This window comes from Chamaea fasciata, unplaced genomic scaffold (genome assembly GCF_029207755.1).
Source record: "Chamaea fasciata isolate MVZ Bird 193981 ecotype frontalis unplaced genomic scaffold, bChaFas1.0.hap1 SCAF_3, whole genome shotgun sequence".
Classification (NCBI taxonomy): Eukaryota; Metazoa; Chordata; class Aves; order Passeriformes; family Sylviidae; genus Chamaea; species Chamaea fasciata.
The window spans coordinates 4,410,216-4,436,429 of NW_027094088.1; the positions used below are offsets into that span (position 1 = coordinate 4,410,216).

At 41.5% G+C, this 26,214-nt stretch overlaps 1 protein-coding gene across 7 annotated transcripts in view; it reads left to right on the forward strand.

Annotated features, from left to right (window-relative positions):
• The first annotated feature begins 9,725 nt into the window (after window positions 1-9,725).
• KIF16B (kinesin family member 16B) overlaps window positions 9,726-26,214 on the forward strand; it is a 127,189-nt gene continuing 110,700 nt past the window's right edge. The window contains exon 1 of one of the 7 annotated variants that reach the window (XM_066177782.1): window positions 9,726-9,855. In XM_066177782.1, coding sequence (XP_066033879.1) covers window positions 9,809-9,855 — 47 coding nt within the window. In that variant the 5' untranslated portion in view covers window positions 9,726-9,808. The remainder of the gene's footprint in view (window positions 9,856-26,214) is intronic. The other 6 variants (XM_066177783.1, XM_066177785.1, XM_066177786.1 and 3 more) reach the window with 6 other exon arrangements.

Here is a 26,214-nt window from a genome sequence, read left to right on the forward strand (position 1 = left end):
GCAAATAAGCTGTTGGCTGAAGTGTCATTCACTGGTGGAAGAAAACTGGGTGTTCTGCAGCTGTTTACAGCAAAGCATGGTGCGGGAAATGGTGTGCCAGTGGATTCCTTGTGCAATGCATACATGTGACAAATTCAGAACATGACGGGCAGCAGTCCTGGTCAAGTTTTAGGGTTCTAGCTATTTATTTTTCTTTGGTTTATTGTCTTAGCATTAGTTCATAAGATAAAGTACGGTTTTGAAATCCAAGCCTGAACAATACATTAAAATTCTTTTTCAGAAAGGCTCGCTGTACTGTTTTATACCTCCATCCGCCCACGTAACTTTATAATTTAGTATCAATGTTCAAAACTGCTTATTTTTTATTGAGTCAATGGAGATAAAGGAATTGGGTCTCACAGAATCAAAAATTGACATTTTATAAATTATTTTTTAAATAAAGTCCTTCAACTGCCCATAAAGCAGACGCTCTAAAAAAAATACAAAACCCTGTCAACCTGACACAAAGTAAGAAGGAATTAATGGCTTCTATATTTCATCCAGCACAGCAAGCAACACTTATACTTGCTCAGAGTCACTTTAAGGGCACCTAATTTATTTACTCTTGCAGAATTTGAATGCAATAAGGCAGAAAAAAGGGCATCTTTCCAGCTCCTCAAATGGGATTTGAGTCTGCCTGCCAGTTCAATAAAAGTGACATTCATTCCTCCTCACTTCCCTAAGGTGTATTTGAATTACTTCTGTTTCCTTGATCCCCAAACAGAGGTATAGCGCTCTCATATTCACCAAAATGGTCATTTATGTTGTTTATTTAAAAGTCCCTGAAGGCTTGAAGTACTGTAAAAATTACTTCAAATTTCTTAGAAGAAGTACCTGCAGCCCCTAAATAACCAGTTATGATTCATCACCAATATAATGGGCTGGGAACGCACTTTCAGCTTGTACAGGTGCCTGCTTCATCAGAGGTTGCCAAAACAGCTCTGGAGAAACAAAACAAAGGGCACAGGGTTCTTTAAAATATCTTTGCAGCCACCAGCTCCCCCCTCCTGCCCTTTGCTTAAGGTCAAGGAAACTCAGCCTTCCATTGTTATTGCTGCTGTTTATTATGAGTCCTCTAGTAAAAATCAAGGGGTTTTATTTCTTCATCTTCCTTTTCTACATTCAACAAAATTCTCTGAGGTACAAATAACCAAGAGCTGTGTATGGTGGAAGCATCAAGGCTTCATGCCCTCCTCATGGCCTCGATTGGGTCCACACACAGTGATGCTTCACAGTTTTCACAGATGTTATTTCCTGTAGGAAGACTGGGATAAGCAAAGTTACTCTAGTTCATCAGTATGGAAATAATTTCATCTCAAACCCACATGCTAGAAAGGAGCACAAGTGCAAATGCTTTGTGACATGACTGGATTTGTCTGCAGTATTTTTTTCTGTGGCCTTTGACTGCTCTGTTCTGCTGTGTCAGGGAGAAGGTGATACAAAATCACTAAATATTGGACAAAGACAATGAACAAAGTGACAGGAAATTTCCTAGCAAGTACAAACCGGCGCTGTGAGCACTTGCAAAGTCAGTATACACAAAGCCTCACATTGAAAACAGAAAATGTTCTTTGATGGGTAAACAACTTGGTGATCTATATTCAGTCGGAAGGTGTGAAAGGGAAGGAATTGCTCCCTATAAATCAGGATTTGCTGAGCAGTTGGACTAGCTGCTGTTGCCCAAAGCTGAGGAGTCCACAGTGATTTACAGATCATTGGTCACAGGCTCTTCGTATGTGATCTCTGCAAACTAACAAAGCAGAGAGGCTGGACAACGTGATAGCAGGACAAATTTAGTATTGATTAGAGCTTGGCAATGTGCTTGGCAAAGCTTCACTCGAACCACCTGAATTAACTGTAACCATTCAGAAAATGAACCTGGCTGGCCCTGTTTGGGGGACAATAAAACAGCCAATAATAGGCAGGGAGACATAGAAAAACACCATACAGAAGGGGGGAAATGTACTGCTCTTCATTTAATAAGGCTGTTTCACAGCCACTAAAAAGATGTTTGAGTGTATTGCTGCTTGATCTGAAAGAAAAGAACCTCCACACATTCATCTGACATTTATTAATGGCAGCTTACACACTTGATTATTTAATACACTGCTTGACAAACTGTAATTTAGTCAAGAGAGCTTCACTAACCAGGGGAAGAAAGAATACACTAGCATGAGAAATTATTTATTATTGCTGTTTCAGAGGAAAATCATTATTTTCTGTTAAAACTGAACAAACTGTTGCTTGTTCTCTTGACCAAGTCATCTATCACCCCACTTCTAGTGGGTCTAGCATTGAAAAATTTTATTTTAAAAGGTTGTTTGTTTGTTTTCTTGCAAGACAAAGGTACTATAAAGTCCTACTCCTGCTTCTCCCTCCTGAATTCTGTGTGAAGTGGTAGTTCATCCTGGAGAATCCCATTCAGCTAATACAACTTCATTACTTTGTGGTTAGTTATTTTGCAGATAAATGTGAAAATGTGATCTCCTGGTTGCTACATGAAAGTAAGTCTGCATTGCTGCCAGAAGTGTGATTTCCCTCACAGGGAGACATTCCCACCACAACAGTGATTTTGCTAGCTTGTGAAGTGTTTTTTGTTCTTTTTTTTATCTAGGTTTTTAACAGTCCATCAGTCTCTGTGCATATTTAGTCTTTCCCAACACTGTGTTAGGAATAAAGCAGTGTTAATCATTCACATATAATGACAAATTGAGATTTCGGGGCTGAAAATGCATTTTCTGTGAAAAAGAAAAATTTCTACAGGCTGTCCTGTGCAATATTACAGCATTAAATAAAGGCATAAAAGATACTTCTGATCACATTTTCCTGTGATGGATTTGAGCATTCCTGCTAAAGATTCCCTTTGCCTTGGTCTCCATCCAAGCACACGATGCTTATCTGCAGCCAGCCCAGTGAGGGACAGCCCACAGCTTCTCAGCTCTGGCAAATTACCCTCTGATCTCCTGAAAACAGGAACTGTGAGTGGGAACTGGCAGCCAAAACAAGTCTGAGGGAGAGGCACTAATGGGTCACATTTGTTGATCAATGTCACTCTGCATCCATGCCTGCTCTTCATAGCTAAGCAGCAAACAAGACTCGTGGCTGTTACTGCCACTTAGGAATTCAGAAAATGCTAAATTTCAGGTGATAATCAAAGGGAGAAATCCATATCCTGGGAAGGGAGTAACCTGTCCTTTAGCCCAAGTGGATCTGTCAGTTAGGAGAAGAAGAATAACATTCCTCAGTGCTTGGTCCTTAAGTCTCTGTGTGACTTTTCCCAGTTCATTTTGGCTGTGATGGTGTCAACTCCTGCCCCTGCATGCTGAGACCACACATGTATAAATGACTAGAGTCATGGATTGTGTCACAGCTCCTATCTCAGGGCTTGTCTTTCTCGACTTCCCTGAGCCCTTCAAAATGGTTAATTTTTTGTGGATTGGTAAATTTAAATGGCAAATGGTAAATTTAAATGGTAAATTTTTGTGGATTTTTGGGGATGTTCCCATGCTGACTCTGTTCAGCAATTGCAGCCTTTGAGTACATTGGCTGGGGATGCTGTCACCCTAAAAAATTCTGTTCAGCAGCCAGACTATATGCCATGAACCTTTCCTTCAGGAAATCCATCTTAAACTCATTTTGGACTAACACTGCCAGAGCCATATATTACAGCAAGAGGAAGCTAACCCTTTAGATCTGCTAAGTGTGATTGAAACACATTACTCATTTTCTCAATACCTGGACAGTTTGATCCAAGAAAACAACCATTGCAGGAAAAAATCTTGGTCACAGGGCAATGTTAATGATCCAAAAAAATGCCTTTGCCTGGACTTCAAACCAGAGCCAGCTGCCAGAGAGAAACCCACAGAAAATTTGCTGTTGCAGGGTATGCTCAGATCTTTTTAAAATGTAACTAAGTTCACTATACAACATTAAATTATTAACAGTATCAATACAAACCTCTGTATAGACTCTGTCAATACACGGCTTTTTTTTTCTTGATGATAAGACCATGCATTAGATCTCCTCTGCCTCCACATGCTGCGAAGCTGACAACATTTCAGTATGAACAAGTTCTTGGGGAAGACAGACACAGTGCATAAAGGTCGATTCATTTGTTAAACATCTCAACATTAACTAAAGCCTTACCAAGGCTGGGGAGGGAGGTTGGGAGGAGTGAGAGTCAAAGGAGATGCTCCTCAGAGGATCCAGATTCCCTGCATAATCCAATAAAACAGACAGAATGGAAATGAAAGAGAAATGTCTCCTGGAATCAGAATACTGGTGGAAGTTCTCTGTAACCAAGAACAGGGAACAACACTCTTTTCCTTTCTCTTTCTAAATCCTCTCTTTCCAAACCATGTCCTAATCCTAACTCAGCAGAAAATTTTTTGGTTATTTCGTTGGGTTTTTTTTTAACCAGTCCAGTCTTTCTCTAGACTGAAAAACATCCTTGTTAGTGGGTACAGATTTCAGATTACAAGTGCAAATGAAAGAAGTGTCTGCTGGACAGCAAAGTCCCCAGCTGTCAGAGATTGAAATATTATAGTTTACGACCTAAACATTTTCATGAAGGACTTTGAAAAGCCTAATACCTTCAGGGTGGAGACTGCAGCCCCAGGGCTATCAGCTGTGGGGCTTTGCACAGACCCTCACACTGAAGGGTGAGGGGGAAAGAGGCTTTGGGCATGTGGTGAGAAATACTCTGGTGAGAGGCAGTGACTGCCCATCCTCTGCTGTGCAGAGCAGCTCAGCTGTGGAGCCCCAGGGAAAAGGCTGATCCACAGCAGAGAGGGTGACACAGGCCATCAAAGGCCCCCCCCAAAGGGTCCCCAGACCCTGCACCAGAGCACTGCAGCCTGATGCAACAGATCTATTGGAACCCTGGGCACTGAGGATTTTAGACTTTCTGTGTTGACAGGCACTGACCCCCAAGGAAACACTGCATTCGACCTGAGGCCTCGGAAAAGGCTTCCAAAATTGAGTGACAGCATTGGGATTATGGGTGTGTAACTTGAATAGAAGTGTGTAATATCACACGGCGGAAAAATTAGAGTTTCAGGTTTTAGTATATAGTACTATATATAAGGCAAGATGGAGGTTTTAGGGCAAATGACAATAGGGGATGAAATAGGGGACAAATCAATAAAGCAAAAGTAACAGCGCTGGGTGTGTAGCCATAGCCAGAGGCACCCCAGCTAATCATAGCAAATCTTCTTATATACCCTTTCTATTGCAATGGTCAAATACATATTCATAAAGATTAGACATAATCAAACATTTCTTTGAACTCGTTTACATGCCCAGGAATCCTTTAGCATGGTTTGGCCTCTGATTTGCCTTTTTAGAGCATGTGCAGTAATTGTGGATGTGGTTTTGAGGGTTATGGGTCTTCTCCTCACATGTCACCTCCCCTGTTCTGTGGTTTCAGCAGGGGACAGTTATCAATAGTTGAAGGGTCAGCACTGTAAGGGATGTGAACTTTACTTTGGTCAGACCCTAAACACCTGTCCAGCTGATGGGACATGAAAATGGGGAGATGAAAGAGACAGATCTCATTCTTTGGAGGGGTGCTTCAGCAAGAGGACAAAACAGAACAAAAAAAGAGTCATCATGGATACAGCTGGTTCTCTTCAAGGCAAGTGCCACCTGCATTTTCTTCATGAAGATGCCTTTCCTTGGGGGATGAATGCTGACTTCACAGTGGCTTGGTGGTGGGTGGGCACCTGGAAAATGTCTGTGATGGAGTTAGCAAGCAAACTACCCTTACTCGAAGGAATGTTTTTTGGGACTCTCTTGGTTGGGAGGCAGTTTAGGGATACATTCTAAACATCCTGGCTGAAAACTGTGATCTCTATTTAGCCTGCAAAATATTCGCTGCCCAGGGCTGCTGCTTCTTTGTGAAAACATACTTTTTAGAAACATACTGATTAATGCTGCTTTTCCATGTGGGATTAACAACATGTCTTCTGACTAAACACTGTCATGAGGTGTTTCATTTCAATGGGAAATGTACCTTAAAATTGCACCGACTTAAATTTCAGGGCTTTATTGATTTGCTAGACTTGATTTCATACATGAGCAGGTTGGGCTTTGTTTGGAGTCAGAGCTTGTTTCTCTGTGACATGCCATATTGGGCAGGTACATGAGATAAAATGCAAGCATGACATTACATGGTTAGATTTTTCTTCTTTTGAAGCAGCAGAAGGATTGGAGGAGGGATGCTGAGAGCTGTTCTCTGGTTTTCCAAAACAACATACTCTGAGTTCTGGCTGTGCTCTTTCCCTGAAGTCTGTGTGATCCAGGTGCTGGGCTGTAAGCAAATGGTTCAGAAAACCTCTGTTCTCATAGACTTCTTGGGTGACTCTGTGCATCTCCTTTTCCTTCTTTCTTCCTGTGTTCTGTTACCTATCTTCTCTATTCTGGCTGTAGGTTCCTGGCACAGAAAGAGCTATGCTGCAGCATATCTGCCCCCATGGCTTGACTGAGTGGATGCTCCAGACATTTTTTTAGCAATATTGTTATTGCCAACAATAATATTACTGTATTTATTCCAAGGCAAGGAGGGGAAACGTAAATTCTCTCTGGGAAAAGTCACCATCTGGAAGTATGTGTACAACAACATCCCATGTAAATTTTGTAAATATGCCATCACCATTATAGCAGCAATGATGCTTCTCACAGCCCACATAAATGCTATTGGGTTTTTTATGCAGTCAGCTATCAGTGCAGCACTCTACCAGTGTTTTATGTGTTTATACACACAACTTTTGCCAATAAGAAAGTGATATTTAAATAATTGTTATAGTTGTTATACTTAATAGCAGATATAGGAAACTATATCACTTGACATGTTGACTAAAACTACATTTGTATCTTTAGAGTATTTTGAACTCTAGTGAAGACCAGCAAGTTTTTAACGTGATCATCACATAGCAGGTGTGATTTTGCAATTTTTTTTTTTGCAATTTTTTTTCTGGATCAGTAATTCAGCAGTTGAAAAGCAGTTGGTACCTCTCTAACAAAATTCTTTCAGCTCTGGTTTGAAACCAGACTATTCTCCCTCTAGCTTCCAGCAAGGAGGATGTGCAGAATTGCACTGTGCTGCCTCTGACCAGCAATGTTCAACCTGTTAGTGAAACATTGCTGAGCAGGAAAGTGGACACTTAAAAGCTGCTTCAGGTCTTCTTCACTCTTCTTTCTTTTCCAGTATGGAATGATTTAATCTTCATGCCATGATTTATTTTTGAGGAGAAGCAGTGGCCACTAAAGGAAGAACATTTTCCTGCCTTAAATCCAGATACCCTGACAGCAAACATAGCTGAGTTCCTGGGTTTACCATGCCCGACAGGTGCCCTTCACAGCCTTTATCTCTTGCTAGGGATGTCGGCATGAGCATTATCTGTTTTGCTTCTCCAGATGGAGGAGGAAGAAATGGTTCTCGGTGCTAAAGTCTGTGGTCCTCCAGCACTGTGACTTGTTCAGGGATACAAGATGACAATGTGTGGGTGCTCAGTCTCATGTCTCGCTGGAAAATCTGTAAGAGATTTCTCTGGAAGAGACTTTGCAGTTTCGAACTTCCTCTGTCTTTAGCACCAATAAAAGTGATAAAAAGGGTGCTTAAACGAGGAGTAAGGGGGAATGCATTGCCTGTGTTTTAAAAAAGCCAGGAGTAAATGGCAGTGCTGGATGTACACAAGGCATTTCCTTGGCCTCACAAATAAAACTGCGCTGGCATATCCAACAGCTTGTCCCTGACATAGCCTCAAAAAATACAGCTCTTCTTGTTCCCAAGTAGTGACATGGTAATGTGTTGTGTAAATCCCAGGAGAGATCTCCCAAGAGAACATCCCTAAACATGGCACTGCAGTAATTCATTAAATATTATTAGATCTTTCTGCAGCTTGCTTGCTTGCTTATCAGGCCTTGCTATCTTTTGGATATAACAGATTGCCTCGGTGTTAATTGAATGAGGCACCAGAAAAAGAGCAGAAGAGAGAGCTCAGAGACTGCCACTGCCCATGAATTGTAAATAACAGGAACTTGATAAGAAAAAATATCAGAAGGTCTCTCTATTATATTTAATAATGAAACAACATTCTGCTATGTTCTTGGATGATTGGATGTTCTTGGATGGGAAAATTAATGAGCTGAACAATAGACAATCTAATTTCTCTTTCCAACTGTGCAGAAATTAAATGTCAAATACAACCACTTATTCTTCATTTCCACTTCTCTGTAGCATCCTTTTCCTTATCAGGCTCCTTAAGTGAAAGTGAAGCAGGAGAGGGGACAAACACAATCTCACTTTTAAGAAGTCAGCAACACATTTAAAATGCTGAGTTTCACTCTGTGAAACTCAGAGTGCTCTTTGTAATGAGAAAAGTTTCTGTGTACGGTAAACTTCTGTTGTGCAAAAGCCATCTCCCATGAATATTTTGAAATAAAAATGTAGTGGCTGTGTTTTCAGTCAAAGTTCAAGGTGACATTTGTGTGTTAAAGGAGTAAGTTTTCTCCTACAGAACATATATCTAAATGTGAGCAGTACATTTGTTTTCCTGTTATACACCTTATTTGCTTACTTCCACAAGAAGTATGTTTAAAATGCTTTGGAACTGAACAGAAGTGCAAAGCACAGCAAAAGGAAAATGAGTTCCTAGAAGAGTGAATGAAGCAATTAGCAGGAGATCAGAGCAGCACAGGCAGGCTGGTGACTTTGTAGTTCAGTTCTAACTAAGCTTTGGCTGAACCTGTTCTGGCTGAGTTCTGGATCAAGCCCAACACATCTTAGAAATGATGACGTACACTTAGTGCTTTGAGTCTTTGCTTGCTTGATTGCCCTGATCCAACTCAAAGGTTATTTCCAAACTCTTCTTTCCTGTGGCCCAGCAGACCACAGAAAAAATTTAAATTTTAGTGTATGTAGGTGTAGAAGAAAGGATTACGGGTGACCTCACCCCTGATAAGTCACACTGTATTAATTACTAAAGAAGAGGGCTGTATACATGTGTATATATATATATATATGTGCATATATGTGTGTATATAACCAAGTAGTTTCCTGAAAAGAGGTTGTAGGCAGGTGAGGGTTGACCCCCTTTGTAACCTTAAGCCACACCAGGGGAGGTTCATGTTGGACTCCAGGAAGTTCCTTCCCAGAAGGGGTGATTAGAGGCTGGAATGAGCTGCCCGTGGAGATGATGGAGTCACTGTCCCTGGAGGTGTTTAAGGAAAGACTGGACGTGCCCTGGTCTAGTTGACACAATGGTGTTTAGTCGGAGGTTGGACTCGATGATCTCAGAGGTCTTTTCCAACCTAACTGAATCTGCGATTCTGTGATATATGTGTATACACATGTATATATATGTGTATATATGTATATATGTACATATATGGATATGTATGTACAGGAGCATACAATCCTCCAATAAATGTACCGCGGTGGACGACCCTAGGGAGAAATTCCCATATGCCCACCCACAGTATCTGTCTTTACCCCTCTTCTCAAAGCTCCTCTTCCCGGCCTTCCTCCTCCTCCTCCTCCTCCTCCTCCCGTGTCCGCTCCTCCGTCTCCCGCAGCTCCTCAGCGCGGCCGGCCATGCGCACGGCGTGGGGCGTTCTGTCCCTGCGCGGCCGCCGTAGGGCCGGCCGGGGCAGGGTGGCGGTCCCCATAGCGACACGGCCCAGGCTGGGGGCGGCCCGGCCCGGTCCCGGCGGCGGGCGGGGCGCGGCGGCGGTGCCCAGGGACAGCCCGGCGTGGCGGGGATGAGCCATGGCCTCCGTGAAAGTGGCCGTGCGAGTGCGGCCGATGAACCGCAGGTGAGTGAGGAGGGGCCGGCCCGGCCGCCTTGGCTCCGGGAGCGGTGTCGCTGGCGAGGGGCGCGGGGAGCGCCGTGTCCCGGCGGTGCGGGCGGTGACAGCCGCCGTGTGGAGGCGGAGCTCTGCCGGGGGGCTCCCGGCGCTCGGCTGAGCCGCTCTGCCCGGCAGGAGCCAGTGCTGGCAGCGCTGCTTCTCCTCCCCGGGAGGTTGGGAAGTGGTTCCCGGGTGAAGTCGGGTCTTTGCCTGGGAAGTTCACTCTGTCCCGGTCTGAAGCATGGCTTTGGTCCTCCTGTAATGACGGAAAAGTTACTCTGGTGGAGACAGAAAACTCTTTGAGAGGAGAGATCTGCCGAGGATGCACAGTCAGGCTTCTAAAATGTGAAAGGAACCTCTTTTATCTGGAAAGAGCAGCCTTTTCTACCTGCTTGAGTGAGAGTGTTGTCTAGTTCATTTGGAGCCATTATGGTTAAAGGTTATCAGCTTATGCTCAAAATATGCATATCTATATCTATCTATATAATATATATATGGATATATATATATAAACCAGGCAGTCTGCTGCATTTACTGTATAGACAGGAATTAATCACCCACTTCCTGAGAAGTGTGTGGGAAATAAACAGCGTTTTCTTTCATGAAATATGTGCATAAAATGCATGATGGAGAGTTAATGGTCTAATTTAAGAACCACATGTGGAAAATGATCCAATTCTGCCAGTGCTCTTGTTCCTCCCTTGCTCTGAAGTGATGTAGCCTGTTCAAAAGAAAAGTGGTTAAAAGCAGACAGCCCATCTCTCCCTCTCGCTTGATCTGATTCAGGTGTTTAAAACACACAATTTGCCACGTTCTGAAAGCTGTTCAATATCTTGTTGTTTTCAGTGAGGGAAAGACAAACCTTCTGAAAACAGAGTTGATGAAAGTAGGAAGAGGAAAATATTGCAGGCTGGTTTTGCGTAATTTAGGCAGATGGAGCTGAGATGGGTCTGGGCTGGTGAATAATCTTGTGACACCCCTCTTGCATCCCCCTGCTCTCTCCCTTGGGTCTAAATATATGGTTCTTAAATTTTTAAAAATTATTCTATATATACATTCCAATTTTCCTTCAAGAATCTCTGACAACAGTTAGCACAGGTCTTCAGGGTATTAATAAGACTTGTTATGTGCAGTGTTTTGGTAGCATGGAGGAGTTTTTGCAGGAGGACTGCACCTACCAAGAGACAAAAGAGACACAGAAATGGAAAGCACATGACAGAAGAGAAGGCTGGTAGTTGTGACAGGCAGTGGAAACAAGACCTGTAACCTGTGAGTGGAAGTTTGTAAGTGTTGTGGTGAAGGAATATCCAAGATTCTGTTCCTGGTGTCTCTGTTGCATGTGAGAGGATAACTTGGATGGGGCTGGACCTGAGCATACCAAGAAAATGATGAAAATGGTTTGTGGTACCATGGAAAAGGGCAAACCAGACAGAAGCCTGGTGTGCTCCAAGGGGCAAGCTGAGAAAATGGTCTTTGTCACCATTGTGACATTTGTGTGGGAACATGACTCTGAAAACTGGTGTCTGACCGTGCAAACTGTGAAGAGCCTACCAGTTTGAGTTGCTAAAACCTTGGAGTTTATGGGATGATGTTAGATCCTTATGAAACATTATAAGGAAGCTGGATTTAGTGCCCTGGGATGCTGATTTTAAGTACTGATTTTTTTCAGAGGCACAGCTGTGTTTGGTGTGGGAGCCAGCACTGGAGTCACTGGTGTGTACCTCTCTGTCAGTCACTGCTGGACTCATGCTGTGTTTTGTAAAGCTGAGATCCTAAGCCTGAGAGGATCCAGTAGCTTTTCCTGTTGCACTAGGAAAGGCATGGTGAACTGTAAGCCAGGAGCAGTAATCATATTTTGCCTAGTGTTTTCTCAGAATTGTTAAGAGCTGGAAGTGGCCCCTGGAGACCACCTAGTCAGGGACACCTTGGCAAGTGTTCCTCGCATGTGTCTTCTCTCAGCTCTGCTCCCTTTGCCTTTTTGAATCCCTAGAGAATTTTACAGAGGAGGGGCCTTTCTGCCAATGCAAAGGAATTTTACAACCAGGTGTTCATTCTCCAGCACTTAAATTTCAAAATCCTTAACATGACGCTGTATGGAGTTAAATTTAATTTAGTTAAATTTGCTTTGGCTTGCTTGAAGTTTAATAATAAAATGCAGCTTATGTCATGAGTCATTTTTAATTAGTGAAGTCACAGTTGATGAATGGTTATAGGGAGATTCCTGTGTTAGGGAGCAGTTGCACTGTGTGGTGTCACAGCACTGCTAATTGTGTAATATGGCATGAACATGGATTTTGGAATGAAACCTGGTGGGGAAGAGGGTTGTTTAAGGATTACTTACTGTTCCATTGCTTAGCTAACGCTTTTTTTCCTTCTTCTGTGATTTATTTTTAGTTTTTGTTTTCCCTGACTTGACCTGGAAAGAGTTTGTTCCTTTCAGTGGTGCTGTTAAAGTCCTTAACAATTCTTCTTGGAGTAACATCCCAAATTGTGTTACACAGATATTACCCTGAAATCTTTTGTCTCTATCTCTGCATAATGTAATAAAAATGTGTCTAATGGCGTTACAGTTACTGCTTTGAAACCAGTTGTAGCATGAGCTTATAAAGTTCAGTTACTTGGTGAGTCTCCGTTTGTCATTTGGTTTCCCTCATTCAACACAGAATTGCCAGGACAGCCTTTAAGTCTGTGCTTATAGCTGTAAGTTTCTGTAAAGGCAGCAAAAAACCTGCCAGCTGGCTGAAGTCTTGGCTTTTGTCACTGGACAGAAATCAGCAGGGAAGTGAGCTTGGGTGTTTGATGTATTTTGCTTTGGCAAGGTAATGGGTTTGGACACCGTGATTTCTAAGGTTCATTTTCCAACACAGTCCACATTCATAAGATGGGACTGTTGAGAAGTGTAATCAGATTTGAGGCACTCTTTGCTCACATACTGAACAGAAGACTTCAGGTGGCTGGTCACTAGTTGTTGTCTTCTGCATAATATGTTATCTGGGATTCTGATAAACCTCACCTAATTCCAGCTCTGTTTTGTCTTATGTGCAGCATCTGCACAGTTCAAACACATGCATCACTTTATGTGCATCTGTCCAGAGTCTTTAAAGAAGACTCTGGGAATCTCATCAATGCAGACAAATATCTCCGTGCCAAGAGGAGAGTGCCAGACTCTTTTCAATGGTTCCCAGTGACAGGACGAGGAGCAATCACAACCTAAACCACAAGAAGTTCCAGCTTAACATGAAGGACTTCTTTACTCTGAGGGTAGCGGAGCACTGGAACAGGTTGCCCATGGGTGGGTGGGCATGGAGTCAAGTATTTTCTTGCTTCCATTTCGTGTCATGTTTCTTCTTTATGTAAACTAGAATTCAATTAGCATTCCAGGAATCCACTTTTATACTTTTGTCAGTGTCTTGGTTTGAGACAATTTAAAGAAGAACGTGCTGCAATGAATTATCTCCTTTAGGTCTCCAATAATCCCTTTCCACCAATAAGAAATGAACAGTAACAGAGGAAAGTTTAAAAACCACGGTTTATTAACAACCAGGATGCCAACAGGTAGGAAAAGAAAGTAAATAACTGCTAGTCCTCACCACGCCACTGGAACAGAGAGACAATACAGCGTCAAGCGAGGCAAGAACTTCACGGCGCAGTTCCAGCAGCAGAGGAAAGCCCGATGCCTCGTCCCATCTCCCCGGGACAAGGCAGAGGACAGCGGGCACGGCAGGCGAGGAGCCAGCGGGGCTGGGGACGCTCGGGATCGGCTTTTCCTCCCGGCTGGACGCGGGGAATGGCAGCGATGGGCGCGATGCCTCCGGCTCTGGGACGGAAAGCTGCGGAATTCGCCCTCAGGGCAGCCCGGAGATCGCCATCGCAGCTAAAGAAAGAAACCCCTTTGCCTGAGCAATACGAACGTGGGCGGGCAGCTTTTAAAAAACGCCTGCTCCAAAATCCAACTTCCTACCTCCCCTCGAAGATTCCTTGCTGCGGGGTCTTAAAGATACAGGAGTGATTTCTGGGCTCAGATGGTTACGGGATACATTATGGTTATGAATCACTCCAAGACAGTCAGTTAAATAAAGCCATCTAAAATATTCCAAATAAGAAAAAATGTTTCGATACTTAGTAAAGGAAACGTCAACTTGATTCTTCCAAATGCTGCCACTAATTCTTGCGGCTCTCAGTTCTTACACCTCATAGCTCTGTTCTGTTTGGCGTTTAATTAATGAAGTAACAGTGGGATGCAAGCTTTTTCAGATTTTTAAGCCTTTTCGCCTGTTCCTTGTATTTGCATAAACTAATTATTGTATTTAACTGGCTGAACAGACTAAACGAAGGTCATGTGCTGTCCTTACCTGCAAACATGCGGCTGACAATCAGGGTGTGCACTGCACTAAGTTCTTCTCTGTGCTTACCCAGTGCTCTCAGCATTTTTAGATGCTCATTTAAATGAGTTGCCTAGACTTTTTCATGGCTCTCTTCTTACTGCCAATATAATGAAATAGAAAATCTAATTTGATTTCATGTTTAAATGATCAGTTTGTTTTTTTTTTTTCTCCTGCCTGAACACACTCCTTGGATTTGCTCTCCAAACAGAGGTGACCGATGGGGATGGCAGAAGTACCTGTCAGACACTGTGGTCATGCAGCCATTTACAATCATGGCATGAAGTTTAAAAGCTTTTCTATTTGATGGTGGGGAGACAGAGAAAATACGTTCTATTGCTTACAGACGGCTTTTGTGTGACTCTGGGATTTGTTTGGGTTAAGATCTGATACTTTAATCCACAAATACAATCTGTGTGATTATTCATTAGATGTAAGGTTGGCCCTCTTGGGTAATGTCTTGGTTATGACTGTAAGTCTAAGCAACTCCGCTGTATGCAAGAGCTGGAGGCAGAGTACCTTAGGAAATTTATGACCAATATCTTATCTTTAAAAATAACTGCTTGCACAATCCAGGCTGGAGTATTAATAGCAGAGTTTTCAACAGTTCAAATTAATAGAGCAACGCAAAGGACAGAGATATAAAAACTGTTTTGTTTTACAAGGAACTTGTGACTGGAGTGTTTTTGTAGCAGTAAAAAAGAAATAAACAGGTAAACAGTGAAGAGCCAGCTGAAATCTTAATTTCCATTCTAAATGTTTACAAGTGATTTAGGGAGGAACTTACTGGGAGCATGAAATTTGTAATTAAATATCCATGCTTTTTAGAATTGAAAAGCAAAAAACATGCATGAAAAATGCATTGTAGGATTGTCAATGCAGGGAAGAGGGAATGAATTGGTGTCTCATAAATTATAAATTTAAAGTACGAGTTACTGTATATTTTTCAAGTTACTGTGTACATTCTTAATTTTCATTAGCTTATAAAGAGAGAGTGTTTTGACAAAATGTGTATAACATCAGTGTATCACAGGTGGAATGAAGAACGATGGAGGGATTAGAAGGAAGGACACTCATAGCTGAGTGTCATATGTCTCTGAAATACTTGGGGAAATTTTTACTGCATCTGTTTCCAAACACTGATTGCTTGTTGTTGCTCTTAAGAGGTGTCCAGAGTGATCTCAGATGTGTAACTCAGAGCTTAAATATATGGCCAAGTGTTGCAATACTATCACTTTCTTAACTACTGTACCAATGAGGAGAAGCCATTTATCAGCAAGCTGAGTTTGCCGTTTCCTGTGGTAGCTGTTCGGACTTCCATTTTAATAGTGGTGCTTGTAATTTGATTTATAGTCATGTACAGTTTCTCTGCTATAAAAAGAAGTTGGAAGATCCTTAAGCGTAGGGTGAGGCTCTGGTGTGCCTGGGGTGAATCTCTGCCTTTTTATGTGGTTGAGTTTGAATCCAGTAAAAATTTACTTTGATGCTGAGTTGGCAAGATGAACTGACTGTTCTGAGTGTGGCTTTTTTCCCTTGCCACATTTTGTGTGCAGAACCTTCTGACAGATTTTTCCTTTTTTTTCAAAGTAGGTCCATTTCTCTCCCTGGAAGTAAGCTATGTAAATATGTACATATAAGTCCCTACTCTTCATCAGTGTTCTGCTTCTGTTGTTAGCACCGGATCACTGAATAATGGTGTGGACTGATCCAAGGTCTTGAATCATGTAAACTTGATGCTAAGAGCACTTGAAATCTGAAAGAAAAAGTGTTCTGAGCTTTGTAAGAGACATCGAGAAATGTTTTTGCTTTCTACCTCTCACCTCTTTTAAAGGAACAAAGTGTAGGAAAAATTCTGTTCTATGGTGTGGGCATGAGTCTTCTCAGGATAGGTCCTCTCCTACAGGGAGGAGCAGAGGTGTGAACATCAACCTGAAAACATCCATGTCATCTCTCCTTAATAATCACTACCTAGTATTTGTTCAGTTGTGGATTACAAAGTGGGCAATCTGATCCATGCTTTACCCTGGAGGTGAAATGACGTGATTTTTGTGTGGCCATGCGTTCAAGATGTAAAACTTGAGGATAAAGAGAGGTGGGTAGGACATGCAGACCTGTTCTGCAGGGACTGTTGATCCCTGTTTTTGGTGGTACTTGATGTTAGACGTGCTGAGAATGTGTTCTTTGAGAACAGATATCAACAGTAAATCATGACATAAACATTTGTGGTTAGGTAAAAATGCCCTCAAGGATTATCAAAGTCTCAGAGCTGGTGGTTTTGCTGTTGTCACTGCTGTCTGTAGTTCTGGAGTGAAGATGCAATTGAGGTAGCAGTGTTTGCTAGGATTCATAGGTGCTGGATATTGTGAGGGTCCTTTAAATGCTATCTACACAGATCATATATTTGAGAAAGGGCTGTAGTAAGCTGAGTTATCAGGCTCTAGACAGATCATTAAAAAATGAGGAAAGGCTGAAAAACCTGCTGTTGAAGCAACTGAAGTAGAAGCAACAGCTTGCTCACAGCAGAGCATTGACTTGCAGGACCAGAAAATAAAAATTAAAAAAAAAAAAAAAGAGCCTAGTGGCCTTACAGAAAAGTCTTGGTTGTCATATATAAGAATAAGAGCTGCCAGAAATCTTATAATCAGTCTATTTAAAGGAAATTTTTTTTGTGTGTGTGTAAGGGTAGTAAATAGTGGTAGAGAAATAGTTCAGGTCTGTTCATGTAGGAATGGAAGAAGCAGTTGGGAGGTGAGGAAAAAACCACCCAAGTTATTTTGGGTGTTTTTTTTTTTCCTCAGGAGTTTAGGGAGAACATTGCAAGTGTAAAGCAGAGCAGTTGCTCTTCTGAAGAGCATAAATTGAAGGTGCTGTAAGCGTGTGTTTGGTAATGGTAAAACACAGTACTGGGCAGCTGGGTTAAGGAGCAGAGTCTGAGGAAAGTGTCCTTTGCTAAAATAAGAGTTCAAGTCAAGGATGAGAGTTGACTGGGAATTTGTATGCCACAGGTCAGGATATTCTAGAGAAACTTGTTGGACTCTCTTTAGGCTTCTCCATGACAGCAAACGTCAGCAGTGCTCAAGGGAGCTGAAAAGGGTTAGGGATGTTTAGGGAGCTGAAATTTAGGGAGGGGCTTAGCACTAGAGAATTGCCAGCACTCTCTGGTGTTTTTTTCTCTGCAGTTTCTCACCTGTGCTGAAGTACATGGTCTTTGAATGTTAATGACTTGTTTTCCTCTTCTTTCTATGGCCTTTCTCTTGGTGGTTAATTTTTGAAGCTTTTGTGCTTAGAAGCAATGGATTGGAATTTAGGAGTGTGTTGCACTCTTCACTGTAATCCTTGTTTGCAAATACATTTCAGAGCCAAACAAACACTGAAGCTGTGGTTGGTGTTTCCCCCAGCAAGCCCCTGGTGTTAATATCTCATAAAATTCTGTTTGTGGAAGCTTATTATCTGAATTACATTGGAAAACATCAGCAAAAATGATGTGAGTCCTTGATTCAAAGACTGTCAAGCTACAGGTGTAATTCTGTGTGTTATGACTACCAGAACAGGTTAGGAGATGCAAATCTAGACATATTTTCAGGGCTTAAATGCAGAAAAGAGAAATTAAATACTTAGTTATGGCTCCTTCTTAATATCTCCGGAGTAATGGAGTGAAGCTAATAATGGATCAGCTTAAACAGTATCTAAGGAATTACTGCTGGTGAGATAGTGCAGGTTGTATAAGAATCTCCTGAGGGGAACGAAAGCTCAGGCAGCTGGATAGAGCTAATACCTTTTTAAGAAAGTCATTAGAGGAAATCTTGCTTCAATGGGAAGGTGAGACTAGACCTGGTTGACTTTTAAGTTGCTCCTGTGCTTGCCATTTTATCTCAGACCTCCTGTTCAGTGGTTTTTGCACAGCTTTATACACAGCAGTGAGAAAAAATGGGGTGTGCAGTCTTTAAAAGTGCATCTTACTCTTTTCATGTTTCAGAGAAGATGGATCAAGTGCAAAGCTTTATCCTTGTGTTGGTGAGCAGCAAAACTGGAGCAGACTTGTCTGCTGCAGAAACAGCTCCGATGAGTTTCAGCCAAGTACTGGATCCCCACTAACTGAAGAGTAAATATCTGGGAGTGCCAGTTAATTTTCAATAAACCATCAGAAGTCGGCTGTGAGCCCACTTACAGCCTCTGCTTATGTGTGCCTGTTTTTCTGTCCTCTTTAGTGCATTAATGGAAATACTTCAAAACATTTTTCAAGCCTGTGGATTTGTCACATTCATCACCTTGTTTTGTCTGTCTCCCCCTATAGCGTTGAAGAACAAAAACCTTCCAATGCCAGCAGGGCTGGAGCACAGTGGCAGCATGGATGGACACATCCATGTATTTTGACTTGCCTCATTTACAGTTTGCAATCCCCAAAACTTTCTGGTCTTAAGCATTTTGAACTTAAAAGCCTGGTTTTAGAATAGTGTTTTCCAAGTCCTTTGTTTTAGTGTTATCAAACATGTTGCCAGGTTGCCTGTGCATGTCACATCACTGAAATGATGAACAATAAAATCCTTTTAACTCCTCATTTTTGTTAAGAATTCCCTGAGATCAGAAAGAAAAAAAGGTGTATAAGTCTCTCTGAATTGTAGCTTTCCTGGTGAACTGAAGCGAGAGAAAGGCGAGTGTGTTTGTTTTTAAGGCTTGGTTTATTTGAAATTAAGACTAGTTATGAAATAAATGGGATTAGCACTCAGCTCTTCTAACCTGACTGAGCCCTTGGACTTGAAGTATCTTAGAAGTCTGAGTGTCTGAAAGGCAGGTATTGTTGGTGAGAACAACTGATTGAAGAGTAATGTACTCTGATTTTGCAGAGACCATGAGTGCAAAGCCAGGGTTATTTACTTAGTGAGAATTTTTCAGAATTATTTAACAGAAAGAGTGCATAGATGGCACTCACCATCTTAATTGCTCATGGGCTGAAGTTCTTATTGTTGAAGAGTCAGACACTTCAAGTATTAGTTTTATGAAGACTCTTCTCCAAAGAGTTTTTGTTGTAAATACGAAGCAATAGTGAGATGCAGAAACTTGGAGTAAGCCCGTAATTTTTCTGTGTGGTTATACATTGGAAAGATATTTGTACTCAGATAACTGAACTCATTTGTTGTTCAGTCCAGATTGTTTCTGTGTGTCTCAGTAAAGGAGAAAAAAATGACAGTAGAAAAGCCTTATGGATTACCTGAGGAGCTAAAGAGCCATGAAGTCAGGCACAATTTTTTTCTCCCCTGAATTTCTAATTTGAGGACTTCCTACTCCAAAAGACAAGGGCTCTGCAGAGAAACTGAATTTCTGAATCATGTTTTGCTCTACAAGAGGTTAAGACAATACTGACTTCGACTTGGGATAGTAGGGATAAAAGAACAAATTGGAAGAAACAAGATAGTAAAACAAATACACAAAGTATCACATGGGCTGAAATCCAGGAGTCCTAGATAACATTCATAGTGGTATAATAGTTACAAGAGAATTCCAGAGTGTCATTCATGTCAACAGTTGGGTTTGAGGTTATATTTTATGTTGCATCTGCCAAAGATGGGGTTTTGCTACATTTTCTTAAAGGCTGCTATCAGAAATGTGTCAGAAGAGGATTCACATGTGGCTATTTTAAACTTTAGCTGTGCAGGACCAGTTCCTGCTGGTAAGACCATTACTGAACCTGTTCAGTATGCAGGCAAAGCAGGAAAGTTTCTGTTGATGCAGTTTTCTAATTGATGATTAAACCTTTCCCAGGTTATTGGGAGATCATGCTGTGTGTAGATACAATAAAACTTAGCTGCTGCTTAGGATTTAAAAATCTGCATATGTGGCCACTCACCAGTTGTGATCTGTGTTCTTCGGAGGTGGAGCTACCTAAAATACTGTTAAAACAAATTTAAGAGCAGGTCAGGTGTGTGATTTAATACAGTGATCAATCTGCGTGTGTTACTGGGGGCGTGCATAGTTTTCCCAAGAACACCAGATATCATTTGACAGAAGACAGCACAAGGACACCTGCATGTTCATATTTTAGGAGCCTTACTGCAGTATATTGTACTGCTGGCTTTCAGTGCTGTTGGTAGAATTTATTCTTATGGCTGAAAGCATTTAATCTAGGCTGTCCTTCATACAAGAACCAATATGTGTGTACTAGTATAGACTTAGAGATTATTTCTATTTCATGACATATACAAGATTTCCCTTGTGTCACTGGATTCTGTCACTGGATTTATTGTTCTGGTTTCAGCTGCACAGTGGAGAAAGTCCTGGGACTAGCAGAACTCTCTCTTTTAATTCTTTTCAAAATTTGCCCTTTTTTTTTTTTTTAAACCTGTAGAAGGAATGGAGGTATCATCAAAAATCTGCACTTGCAAATTATGAAGATTCTGTTGATCAGAACACCCTATGCCCATACGAAACATGCTTTACAATAAAATTCTCTTTCCAAGTACCAAATAGGTGCAGAGTTTGTTTCTTACTGAGACAAATGCAGTCTGATCATGCAATCAAAAAGCTGTTTCTTTTCATTTCCATCCCCAGGAGTTTTTCCTTCTGTTCTGTTCTCTGGCTGAAAGTGAGGTGAAGCTCAGGAGCTGGCACAGCTCATCTGTCAGCCAGCCTGGGCTCATTTAGGGCTTTTCAATCTGTTGGCTGATGTCAGCTGGCTTTGACAGCATAGTAGAGGTCTTGAAGATAATGAAGATGTGCTGTCAAAGAAAATGGGCAGCTGTCAAGGAGCCTCCAGAGCTCTCCTGAACAAGGGGAAGGCTGCCAGCCTTGCCAGCTCTCACTGCACACCTTAATTTCTCCTTTCAAACTGAGTCTGCAGGACTTCTGACTGTGGTTCTGCTGCTTGATGTACAATGTACAGGTGTTAACTTTAACATGTTGGTATAAATATGGCTTCAGCCATTGAAATATGGTCTTGTAGCCATATCAGTCAACACCATGGCATCACTTGGAGATCAGGGTTCAGAGGGATTCATTCACCTTTTTTCTCTGTTGGTCTCAGGGAGCTTAGGATATGCTGTGCTATTGGCCAGCTGTGGGCACAGCTGTGATTTTCATACAGTGTAATCATGTAGGACCAGTGACCCAAACCATGGTTAATTTCCAGAATGGTGTGACTAGGTCAGATTGTTTGATTTGTTCTGGTTTTGGGTCTCAGCCAGCATTACATTGAAACTACTTGTAATTGATGTTAATGGGAAAAAAAAAACCCCAACGGTAATGAAGATATTTTATTTACAGGCTACCAGTTTTTAACTGTACCTACATACTGAATTGCATTTTTAAAAAGTGTACTTTCCACTAAATGATTTGATCAGCATTGAAGATGTTAAAAACAACCCAAAAAATAAACCAAACAAAAACCTCTAACAGGAAAAAGACATTGTGTGTTACTTCAGAATTCTTCTTTACTGTGCTTGTTTTTCAGTTAAATTCAACCTTGAATTCTCCCGGCTATTAAATAACTCTCATGCTTTCACTTTGTGATCCTAGAAATTCATCTTGGTAGTGAACAAGAAGAGTGATGAAGCAGGAAATAACTAACATTGTGCCTAAAATGCAAACTTAAGCAGAAGGAACTTTGCTGAAAAGAAAAGCCAGTGTGCATGAACTTTTATGAACTTTCAGACTATGTTTTTGAGTAGTTGAAGAACAAAATCGTACATCTCCTCTTCAGTATAATCCTTTTCCAACAGATTTTCCATTACATTTCTTCAGTCAAATGTATTTCCAAGAGTATATTTTACAGACCACCTATTTCAACACAGGTGCTCTGCAGACAGTGTCCTTGGCTGTGCAGCCTTGGAGGTTTGCTGAAGTGAACTTTTTAAATGCTCTTTGGGAAAACTGGCACTTTCTGTTCTGTCCTTTTAGGTTTTTTCCCTACCACCCCATGGATGAAATGAATCTCATTCTTTCTGTTCACTTAAGAGGCATGTTTGACAGGTCATTACAATCATTCCCGTAAAGGAAGTCATAATATCATGAATTTTTAGTGGGTTAAGCTATAATAAATGCTCTAATGTCTGAATAGTACAGAACAGATAAATAAAAAATCACTCTTTTAATAACCTTCCATTGAAGGACCTTAAAGGAAGGAACTTAAAAATGAACTTCTGAAAAAGACGAAACAGATTTTGCAGGTCAATAATAAAGCTTTTTCTAAAGCTTCCTTTGTTGATTTATATTTGAAGTCACAGTACTCTTTCACCTTTTCATGCTCCTCTCCCTTCTGTGGGAGGATCTTCAAAAAGTGTGGGGTGGGTAAGAGATTTAATGAGCAGGGGTCATTGGAAGGTGCCTTGAAATCTGGAGATACTGCTAATATTTGGCTGTCTCTAGTATGGTTTCAGCTAGATCCCCGTGGAGATGCAAAAACTGCTCTGGCCTTTGCCCTCAAAATAAGCAGGGAATGTAAGGGAGGGAGAGAAAGAAGCTTGACCTGCAGATAGTTCTGTTGGAGTTGTTCCATGAGCTGCCGTGTTTTGGTACAGCTTCTAAATTACTTTCAGTTTAGGGCAGTTTTTCACAACCCATGTTCCCCTTGTGAAGTAATTATTAAAACTTGGCCCAAGTAATCCATCTAGCAAGTCAATTACAGGAGAAGGATACTAATTCTTTTAAACATATCTGGTACTAACACTGACATTGTTTTATATTAAGGTGTCAGTATTATCTGAAGTAGTTTTTCTGATCTCCCCTTTCCTCTTTCCTCCTTGTAATTAATTGCTGGATGACTGGCTGAATTGAGCAATAGTAGAGGGGTAATTACAGCACTGGGCTGATGTATTTTCTGGTGTCTGTGCCAAGAAACTTGCCCGCATGATCACTTTATTTGGTTAGGAGTCACGGGATCGCAGGTTATAAGTTTCCCTTCCCTTGTAATCCTGGGACTGCACGTGGTGTATGAAGGAGCAGTGAGAACATCCTGGAGGCTGTCCCTGAGCGCAGATTTGGCTCAGGAGGGAAGCAGGATTTCTTAAATCATCAAAGCCTTAATTGTGAACCAGTTTTGGCAGCCGGTGCCTTTATATTGCTCTGTGATGGAGGCGGGAATTTGCAGAATCTTTGGTCAGTGGCTGAAGCTCATCCCTGGATGAGGTGGGCAAGTAGTTCCTGTGGATGTTGGTAGAGCTGCTGGGTGCTGCCGGGTTATCCAACACTAAAATTACAGCTCTTTACAGCCTGAGCCTTGTGCTGGGCTGACTTTATCATGCTGGTATCCCCATCGTCTGTGATTTTGCTCAGAAGTGGGTCTTGTAGCTTTAAGCTGGGCTCAGAGAGAGAAGCGCTGGAAATTTTTGGTGCTGTATTTAAAACATAAAAGAGTTCAGCTTTCTCCGAGTTCACGGCCGCGCTCTCCGAGTTCCCCGTCGTAGAGAGAGAGAGAAAAAAAACCAGGGAGTTCTCCTTGCTTTTTTTTGCTGGTTTTCCTCGTTAGCTACGGCAAGAAAGGTTTCTCCAAGGATTATTTTTTTCCCTGGAACTGTTGGGCTTCTCTGCAGTCCAGAACACTGGGAGAGTTGCCCGGCCTCCCCAGAAGCTGCCGTGCAAGCCTGGACGGTGGGACTGAGCTGAGCCACACCCCACAAAAAGACTGTGAACCACAAGACTTCCTAAATTTCCATCTCTTCAGAAAAACGAGAAGTTTCATTGTTTAATATTACTCATTTTCTCACGTTTGTGAGCGCTTCGCTTGTTAAATAAACAGTTTGTTCCACTTTTCTCCGAGGAGGTTATCTCCCAAACCAGCTGCTGAATTCTGCCCTTCGGAGGAAACAAATCTGTTACAAACCAGGACAACTTTTTACCAAGGTGGAACTTGGCAATCAAAACTTTTTGAAAGTGACTTGGCCCTGATGAACTGCATTAAATGGGTGCCTGGAAGTAATTGACATCAACCGAGCAATTGGTTTTTATGAGATGCTCTCAAACTCTGTGTGTGTACAATAAATTATGTGCATCTGTCTCGTATTAAAATGAAGCTTGGGTATTTGATTCTTTTTTTCCCCCCCCCACTTCTTTCAGCTTGGCTTATTTATTCTGATCCTAGTCTTCCTGTTTCAGGTTGTCGTCTTAGTACCCCTTCTCCTTCAAAAATGCAAAATTCTGTTTATGAATTGTATTATTGGCGAGTGCTTTCCAAGGTCCTTTTTTAAAACTTTGAAATCCTCATTCTTTAACAACGTTTAGTAATATTATCAGTATTAATTACTTTAGGCTTCTCAGAATTTTGTGTAGTTCATATCTGGATGTTAGACTTTGAATATTTTGTACCAGTATTCCATTACTGAGTAGCTTTAGCAGAGTAATGTGGAGAGCTGGCTAGGCCTGGGAAAGAAAGCACTGACACACTTGATTATTTCCCCTTGAACATCTTAAACATAAAGAAATAAAAATTAAAAACCCAATAATTCTGGCCCAAGGCTCTTCCTGCCTAGAGTCCTTACAGACTTCCTAGAAGAAGCAAGTTACAGTTTATATTTGAAAGACATTTTTATAGTAGGATTGACCCTTTAATTGGGCCAAATTACATATTACACCTTTGCTGAGCAAATGGCTGCAGACAGGTAGAGGCTCTGGAAGAGGAGGATGACTGGGAGCCATCCACAGGCTGCATTACTGCAATGCCAAGATCTGTTTCCTGCAAAAAAAAAATACCATTGGTTACTTTTCTTTATTCCCCTGTTTATTATCTGTAGCTGTATTTTGGTGTTTCTTCAGTCTCGATCTAGTAATCATAAGGTATGCCTCAAAGCTTTCCATGGTAGATCTAAATTCAGTTGTATAATTAATGCTGTAATTATTACAATTTTCTCTTTTATTAGCTTAGAAAATAACCTAATGTGTTGATATTTAATTAAATGTTTTTATTTGTCTAATCTTTATTCATTTATGTAGATTTTAAAATGAGTTTTACTTTTCTTTGCTATTTCTGCTGGAAAACTGAATATGAACAGAGTAGCTGGAGGAACACAGATTGGGTGATCTAGTGCACCATGAAGAAGATTAACACTATAGTCCTGAATTCAGTTGTCCTTTTATTGGGAAGAAGTTTTTCTTTTACATTTTGTGCTGGTGCAAGCGAATATCCAGTAGTTGCTGAGATATTTTGTGATATGGTGAAGCAGCCCTTTATTGCTTTAAAGCTTTGCTTTGCTCTGCACGGGTCAGGCACACCAGTTTATCAGGTGACTCAGCAGATGATTTTGGGATGGGCATGTCAACATTTGAGGAGTGAGGTCTGTGCTGCTCACCTTTCCCTTCTGGCTCGTTTCCCCACGTGCATGTTTTCATTAGCGCGGGAGGTGGTGTGCTCAGGGTTGTCATTCAGGAGCAGCCTGTATTGGCGCTCCTGACTAACAATAGGGAAATTGCATCTCTGGCAAGCAGGTTGTTACATGCTGCGTTTAAACACCTAGCTGACAAATTTTTATGGTGTTTTTGAAAACAGAAACAATTGTGAAATAAAGGAGAGTGCATGAAAACTCTTCTTTGGAACTGGACTTTTTTCCTTCCTGGCATCCTGGTGCTTTGGGAAGCCACAAACCTGTTGTGTAATTCTTTTTTGGTAGTAGAGTCTCTCTCCTTCACTGCATCAGAACTCAAAACACGTTTGGTAGCTTATTTCTAAGAGAGTTTTATAATATTAGGTTTTTGTGGTTTAAACATTCAGTCCCTGTTACCTATGTGAATGAGTGGGAGCTGCTGCTGCTGGAATGTTGGTGCGAAGCTGGGGCTTATTTTGTGTTCTGTTTTGCCCTTCCTTCAAGCCATTTATTTGACTTAACTGGGCTTTGGATCAGAGTACTTCCAGTTAAGAACAAACCACTTAATTGACTTGCAGAGTTAGATTTCTGAAGCAGGTTTCCTCAAGCTTCTGCTCTGTTTTTAGATGAAGGGATTTGGAGGCAAGCCCAAGTACTTC